Here is an 8,563-nt window from a genome sequence, read left to right on the forward strand (position 1 = left end):
ATGTATGTCTGCCATAAAGTTTCTGGAATGCGTTAATTTTTATACTGGCCTTTCATTGTGAAAGAAATGATTCGATGAAATGTCATGTCATTGCACTAAATTTTAAATTACTCTTTTTCATGTTTATCTCAGGACATATGTGGTGACTGATTAGTGGTGAGATGTGTCATAATGACCTACAGTACATTTGTGATAACATTCAGTCATGTGAAAATCACGCCATCCAAACTGTGATAACCGTGTTTTCGGAGATACACTCTACTGTGTATACCAACTAAAAAAAGTAACTGTGCTTCATGTAAAGTTCAATAAAAATACATTTATTCTGAAATTAAATAATTCAGCATTAAGGTCCTGATTCATAATTTGCACGTGCATGCTAATGGACGGCGCCAAATTTGGATGTTTGCGTGATTATTGGGACCAGCCTGTATAATTTGTGCAATTTCTAAAGTAATTCTCAATCCATGTAAAATATTTCCTCTTCACTGTTAACTTATAACCTTTTTTGTACTCTGCTACGGAGGACTAAAAACATATGGTGAGGTGAACAGGCGGTTAGCCGGTAGCTTTACAGCTTTCACGATGATATCAGTACATTTACAAACTTTCTTCTGGACAGAGATTTAAACAATTCTATGAGTTTTTAGCATATTGGCTAATTCCTATATTTACATGAGATATATAGTTGACGAGCATCGTTAAAATATGTTTATTTTCTAAATATACTGAACAGCATTGAAAACGCACCAGCAATAAATCTTGAAATATTACAATAACAACTTGAGCAATGACCGATTTTAATTAAGACAGACATAGACGGATTATTAAGAAAGACGACAAAGGAAACAGGAATACCACACAGTAATTACATTTACGTCATCAGTGTAAGGAAGACACATAGGGTTAAAATGAAAAGTCAATGTCATTGGCAGCAACACAGGCCATGCAACGTCTTCTCATTGATCGAATAAGTCTACGAATAGTGTTCTGGGGCATTCCACTCTTGACGTAGTGTATCTTCAAGCTCTCTCAGGTTCTGTACTTGCGGACGACGCGAGAGGCGTTGACCCAGGTAATCCCATAGATGTTCAATTGGCGATAGATTTGGTGACAGGGCTGGCCATGGAAGCAGAGGCACTTTATTGTTCGCTAGGTACTGTGTTGAAACACGTGCTGTGTGCGCTCTTGCATTATCTTGCTGGAAGGTGTGCATATCCTGGTGCTGATGAAAGAATGGGATGACGCGATTTGCCAATATGTTATTCCTGTAGTAAAGTGCATTAAATCTTCCACGAGAAACATGGAGCTCTGTTCGATGGTTATGACTGATGCTGCCCCACGATGGCGATGTCGATGTCGCTCACAAAAAAATTAGGAATGTGTTTTGACGAGCTCTTCTTCTGCATGCTTCGTCCCGAACGTCGTATATTACTCATTCACTTATATATATTCATATGACTTAAGCCCGGATAAAAATACACCCATTTTCATGGTGGTGCGTTTTCAGTGCTGTTCAGTATATAATGTTATTCAAGAACCACATCAATGATATCACATAATTTACAAATTCGATCACTTATTGCCATATTATTCCATTTTCCTGTCGCAAGATGTTCGAAAGATGGGCACACATAAAGTCATGATTGCAACATCACGAACCTCACTCCACCACCACACATTCCCTTCACCCCAACCATAGTTATTACAAATATTCCCGACAGCATCAATCCGCGTTAAATCATACTGATTAACAAGTTTCTATATAAACAAAACAAAGCTGTATTAATTAATATATGAAACGTTAACGACAGTTGTGGTCCGAAAGGCGCGTTTCCCGAACTAACGGGGTATCATCCTCCACAGGCGGACACATCAACAAAGGACACTACATCTTCGTGTCGGTGATAGACGTGTCCTGGGGGATGATGAGGCCTGGCTTTATGTCGTTGTCGTTGATGCCAACAACACTGGAGGTATCAGTGTCAACGCTGCGTCGGGATGTACACAAGAACACTCTGCAACACATGAATATGTAGTTGTTTAATATCACAGCTGTTTCCTTTACACGATGAGGCAAATGTGATCGCTAACATTTTGCATGTATCTCAATATATACATGGACTGATACAGTATGCGAGATGAAAGCCATACTCTTCTGTCTACTTTTGGTACCAAATATACTTCCACTACAAACGTCAATACAACATAGGTACCACCCATTTTTTAACTGTAAATATACAAAAATATTGAAAATGGACATGGAGACCATCAGATGTTTGGGATGGCTACAGAAAGATCCATACCCACAACTAGACTTGCACTCACACTATGATAACTGCAGACAACAGTTGGCATCCCGCACAGGCGAAAAAGGCGAAGCCACGGAGTATCCTCACACTGGCATTATACATCTCGTTGAAGACTGGTATCCCTATACCTTCTGAGATGATGTTCACCAGTACAATACCTGCAAACAGTGATCCTGAAAACAACGGTCAACAATTTACTGCATGTACATGCGTTTGGGAACAGCAATCGCCTGATGAATAAAGGAACAAATATAAGATCAGCGTTTCGAAATGTTTCACCTCAATGTTGTTGCTGTTTACAGTCTCTTTCTTTTATAACTAATCGGTGCACATTGTTTAACAAATGAACATAGAAAACATTTTGTTTACCCGAATTTTATAGAAAGAGTTGCAGCATCTTGTATATTATTATTGTTATCTCCTTGTATATATTGTACAGTTTGAGTTTCAGATTGCAGGGTTACTGTTATAGATATTCCAAGCTGCATTGTGAACGTAATCACGATCAATATGGCCTCCACATGGAGGCTATAAAAATCAGGGTAACATACAGTTGCACCTTAATTAATACCTTGTGTTTCGTCAGCTTAATTGTTAAATCTTATGTCTTCCTTTCCATGCGAATGAATTACACTGCTGGACATTGATGGTTTGTATACAAGGAATTTTAATTTAAAAAAAAGAAAAGGTATCCAACATATTAGTGACCCAAATAATGCAATGTGTTTGTGACTTGTTACGAGTGATACGCTCGACTTTTTGTGTTCACTTTGTTATCATCACTATTTGATACTGATTGATAAACACACGTGTATGATATAGTTGGACTCGTACAATGGACCCTGATGATTATTGAGAGGGCTTTGTTGGTTTTATTTAAATTCTTAACTAACAGGACATTTGTTAAATTGACAACTCTTAGAAATGTTGTAGAAAATGTGTTTGAAAAAGATAGCTACTGACTAGTATTTACATCATTTGAGTTAAGCGGTGATTTATGATATAGACGTAATAATAAAATGAGTGAGTGAGTGAGTGAGTATTGTTCTACGCCGCTTTTAGCAATATTCCAGCAATATCACGGCGGCGGACACCCGAAATGGGCTTCACACATTGTACCCATGTCGGGAATCGAACCCGGGTCTTCGGCGTGACGAGCGAACGCTTTAACCGCTAGGCTACCCGACCGCCCCTAATCATAAAATGAACCCTCATGATTATGGAAAGGGCTTCGTTGTTTTTTTGAAAAATGTGATTGCACTGCCCACTTTATTATCATTATAGGCCATTCAAAACATTACAGCTGTCCCACTCTTTGTCTTTGTTATGTCATATGCATTTGAATGTTGGTAGCATGGGATCCTCTCTTGCTATGTTTATACCAGTTATATAATAACGTTGATGACAACACTTTTTTTTAAAGAACAAATGAATGCCAGAAGAAGGATATCTTTTGATGATGAGCTTGGCCATCAACAACTATCTGCATACTCACCCTGCATTTCAGCAGGGGCCATCCTTGACATGATAGCCCGCAGTGACGGAAACAAAGGGCCTGCAATAGCATTGGGCAAAACAACTGCAACAAACCATACTCTTTAAACAAATGCAAAGTATAATTAATGTCAATATATACCTTATGTTCTGAAAATATATTGAATGATATTTCATCGACAAGATATCCTTTTATCAAATCCTCCTCAGAAGTATTACCATGAACTTATGTTATTTACTGCGATGGTGACTTACAAGAGAAGAGCAAGACGTCAGTGTTGGCCAGTCCGTGTAGGACATAGGCTCCCGCCTGTATGATGGATGTTATGATACATATTCCTGGATCGGAGGTGCACATATGGAGGAGTTTGATGACTGGAATCCCTAGAAATTGTCTTGTAAGGGACAATGCCATATTGAAATAGCCGATGAGCTCTGGGCCCCAACAGAAAGGCAGGTTTAGTTGGAAAAGATATTCTACAAAATACACACCACTCTGACTGAAATATAATATAAAATATGATGCAAGTGAGAGCAGGAAGAGGCTTCTCTTTGGTCCAAAATCTTTTGAAAAGTAGAATCCAAAGACATTTTTCACTGCTTTCACTGGAGTTGGGTATTGGGATCTTCTATCTGAGTTGATAGTTTCCGGGAGAAGAACAACGACAAGGACGAGAGACAGAAGCATGAGTAAGGCAGTAGTCACAGAGGGGTAGAGATAGCCTAGGTTTTTGATGAAGTATCCAGTAATGACCTGAGAAGCTGCAGCAGCCAGGTAGGTGGTGAAATCTATCACAGCGATCCATACTGTCCGTGAGTTCTTAGGTGGTGTGTTGTCAGCCGTGTAGGCATAACTAGCTAGAATCACACCATTGTATCCCCCTGAAAAACCTTGAAGTGCCTCACCAATGTACAGGTATCTCACATCTAGATTCCAGTAAATAACAACTGTCGTCAACCAAAACTTCACAACCACTCCAGCTAAAGGTACTATGAAAAGGACCCGTCGACCAAGAAAATCAGAATATGCCCCTAGGAACATGCAGCTGATCACTGCTCCGGAGCTTCCAATAACTGTCAGTATTGTTTGACAGTTCGAAGTATTTTCTTGAACCTTTTCCTGTAGCATATATCCTGGATCCGATTCATTGACGTAACACTGGGATGTTTGGTTAGGAGAGTTGACATGCCCTGTGCTGTTATTGAACTCCTCATCGGAGTACCTCTTGTATAGATATTGTGTTACCAGTGGATTGCGGATATTGACAGCCACTTGAAAAACAAGAAACACAACGTTAGCCTTGAGTAGATTTCCCAGTTTAGACTTGTCTTTATCCCTGTCTTCAAGAGGCGGTGCAGACTCCATGTTCGTCCAGTGTCATGCAACCAGGAGATTGGGACGAATCTTGGTTGATGTGTTCTTAACAAATGATGTGTAACCTAATGCCGTGATAAATGCGCAGTGCATATTGTAAGGCTGATTAACTTGGTGTGTGTGACATGTGGACATGTGACATAATGTTGAGATAATCAGTTGCATTGTGACAGAGTGTTCCAGTATCTAGTTGTGAACACTCTCGCTGTGTGGATATGTTAAATGGCACATATTATGGATACTCAAACTACCTCTTGTGATCTTCAGCTAAATATATTTATGATAAAACATGGGAGGTTAACTTGTTGCTGTTATTATAATGAACTAATCTGTAATCTGTAGAATGATAAGCCGGAGTTCCTGCACCCTTGTTGGATTATTTGAGAGACGTCGCAAACTTCGTTCAATTTCATCCCAGAAATTTTTGTCTCCAAGACTGGGTCTTCAGATAGAGGAGTATCTTCAGAGTACCTTTGTACATGGCATCAATTGACAGCAATTTTACTGTCTTCATAAGTTATATAAAGTACAAATTGTACTGTAAAGAGAGATGTTTCAGAATTGTTTTATTTTTGATCATCCATTAGTGATTATCCTCATATTTTTTACATATATTTTAAAAGAAAAATCTAATTTAAGAGAAAATATGTCACTAAATTTGCTGACGATACAGCACTCGGCTGTTCTTCACCAGATAATCAACTAGCTAAATTAACTCTAAATTTAAAATGTAAGCAAGCTGTGTAACAGGACAATATGCTGGTCAATTAAATTCAACCCAGATAAAACCGAAACGGTTAAATCTTCAATAAAAGATGAATCAGACCTTATTACCTTGTACTTTGATGAATGTAAAGTTAAGAATGTTCAAAGTCATAAACATTTGTGTATAACGTTTGCATCAAACGGAAAATGGTCCTGTCACGTAGATAATATTATTAGATCAACATCAAAAATGATAAATTCAATGAGACAATTAAAATTCATATTGAACAGAAATACATTAGATAAAGTATATACAATTTTTATAAGACCCCATTTCGAATATGCGTGTTAAGTGTGGGATGTGTGTAATGTGGAAAAGTCTCTCTTTTGTATATTTCTTTTATATCTATACACTCATCTTCTTTTCTGTTTTCCTTGTATATGATATACTGTACAAGCTTTTGTAAATACCACGGAGAGGGAGTTTTCACCAGATAAGTTGGATAACTTGTTCACAATCCATTCCAATCTGAATAAAATATGTTTAAACAAACAAACTAAATATGCCAATCTGCCGCTCTTCCAAGGATGAGGCCATGTTTAGGTTTTGTGAGCGAGTGCGTGAAATTGCGAGATTATGTCATCAACACACCACAGAAAGCGCTAAATTGAACGTCTGTGACATTTGACATTGGATGCAAGCTGATACTGTGCGTTTTGAACATACCACAATGTCAAGCTTTTGGTTGTCCAAAGAGGAACAACTGAGGTGAAGGGACACCGCTATGAGGAAATCATAGTTTGTAATCCCAAATGCCTCTAAATATCCAGGAAACGATATGACCGACAGGCTGCACAATACTGGCACTGGCTGGACATGAGCAACATTCACATTTGGGAAGCAAAAGGTAGATAAATTGTTTGTACTGTTGCTTTTCTGAAGAAAACCAAGGAATGTTAAAACTTCTATTGTATCGATAATTTGAGCATAATTTGTGATTATTTTGTAAATAGAGATTATTATGTGAGCATGTGTGTCATACTGATGTTCCAAATTGAATCTCAGAATTATTGTATTTGCCGATAGAGAGCTTTTTCTTGGGGGGAAAAGAAAAGCTACAATGAGGTTTGCGCGAGGAGCGTTTGGGCAAAAAGTACAATATTGCCCTTATTACGTTTTTGGAACATGTGACTGGTAATTATGTTTGGGTAAGGTAACATAAGTCCATTTCCACTACTGTTCTACTCACTTTTATGAAAGAATGATAACCCGTTTGCCGTGGGTGCGTCCCTGTTTTGGTGGAGAAATGGATTCTGGTGTTTGAGGGCACTTGAGCCAGGAACAGTGTTCATATTTACCAACATACCCCGTTCCTGACTTCACCTGGACGGGTGGTAGAATGGGCCTGGTTCTATCAATTGGCTGGTCATGTCAAGCCCTGTGTATGAAGTTTTTGATATGGTTTGACTCAATTCACTTAATTTTCAAATAGTCTTCTGTTCATCAAGTTTATGATACTTGCCAAGAGCGTAGTCCCAGAAGGTGGTGGCTCAAGGGCCTAACTTGTTGACCCTCCGTGGCAGGGACCAGGTTTGCTGAACCACAATAAATACACAATATTTGTTTTGTGCCATGGTAAAGACAATACATTTTTTTCCAAAACAGTAACTATCAGAATCTTATTCTGAGCTCGAGTCATCTTATGATGACACAGTGACCAGGTTGTTGTATTCCGAAAGAGATACCTGGCCTCGGTTTCTTGTCATTGAAGCTAAGGGTGACCATACTCCAACTGTGTACTCACCATTTCCATGGAAAAAGGACTCAAGAGTAAAGCTTGTGAGTTGAAGGTTGTTATGAAATTAAGATCTGGAGCGTTTTTGATTGAATATACTCGGAAAACACAAGCCATCAATCTCATGACGCCAACTAAGTTTGCTGATATAACTGTCAGCTGTTCTGCTCGCAGGGCCCTAAATTTAAGCAAGGGCACAATCTGAGACCGTCATCACAGTCTGGCCAAAGAAACTATTGACCAAATTGTATCTGAACTTCAGAGTCAAGGTGTGATTAAAACCAAATGATTCACATATCATAAAGAGTGTTTTTCCATCAAACACATATCTTTTGACCTTCGAAACAACAGCTCCGTCAAGTAAGAGTTGGTTGTTTCTCCATGCCTGTGGACCTCTACATCCCACGGCCTACTCGCTGTTTTAATGTCAGAAATTTGGACATGTGCTGAATTAATGTACATGTAAAGCTACTTGCTTTAGATGTGATCATGATTGTAACATATTTACTCAGCCTCTGAAATGCTCTAACTGTCAAGGTAATCATATGTCTTCTTCAACTGACTGCAGTGAATATAAGTTACAAACCATTGTCCAAAACAATAAATATGAACAAAACATCAGTTACTTCGATGCCAGGAAACAAGCAAAACGAGTCGCATCTGCTGACACAACACAACATTCTTATGCTTCTGTAGTTAAAACCGGTGAAACGGTTAAAACTGTATCAGTTCACTGTCAGACAGATCAGTCATGGGCAGTAAGAGACACGCAAAATCAAGTTTCTGAAATCAAAACTGACAAACATGAAACAAAGTTACAAAGTCTGAACATGACGATCTTTGTGGAAGTGATAATTTTCTCACTGTTTTAAAAGCTGTAA

General features: G+C 38.5%; 1 protein-coding gene across 2 annotated transcripts; it reads right to left on the reverse strand.

The window, feature by feature from the left end:
- Nucleotides 1-1,162: 1,162 nt before the first annotated feature.
- Nucleotides 1,163-5,699, reverse strand: LOC124123700 (solute carrier family 46 member 3-like). Of its 2 annotated transcripts, none has more exons than XM_048402971.1 (4): nt 4,062-5,699; nt 3,808-3,867; nt 2,329-2,485; nt 1,163-2,018 (listed from the first exon to the last, which is right to left on the reverse strand). In XM_048402971.1, the coding sequence occupies exons 1-4, from the start codon at nt 5,170-5,172 to the stop codon at nt 1,889-1,891; spliced, it is 1,458 nt and encodes a 485-aa protein (XP_048258928.1). In that variant the 5' UTR covers nt 5,173-5,699; the 3' UTR covers nt 1,163-1,888. The 2 variants fall into 2 exon arrangements, with proteins under 2 accessions (XP_048258928.1, XP_046342825.2); XM_046486869.2 differs by having other exon boundaries at nt 3,808-3,891; nt 4,062-5,698.
- Nucleotides 5,700-8,563: the final 2,864 nt, after the last annotated feature.

Source organism: Haliotis rufescens, unplaced genomic scaffold (assembly GCF_023055435.1).
Source record: "Haliotis rufescens isolate VD_foot unplaced genomic scaffold, xgHalRufe1.0.p SCAF_3, whole genome shotgun sequence".
Classification (NCBI taxonomy): domain Eukaryota; kingdom Metazoa; phylum Mollusca; class Gastropoda; order Lepetellida; family Haliotidae; genus Haliotis; species Haliotis rufescens.

Excerpts from the sequence above, each read along its gene's own strand:
- LOC124123700 (XM_046486869.2), bottom strand. The coding sequence starts at position 5,172 with ATGGAGTCTGCACCGCCTCTTGAAGACAGGGATAAAGACAAGTCTAAA. Across the intron at positions 3,892-4,061 it reads TGACGTCTTGCTCTTCTCTT|TTGTTTTGCCCAATGCTATT; the intron begins GTAAGTCACCAT and ends GGTTTGTTGCAG. Across the intron at positions 2,019-2,328 it reads TTGTCTGCAGTTATCATAGT|AGTGTTCTTGTGTACATCCC; the intron begins GTGAGTGCAAGT and ends CATGTGTTGCAG.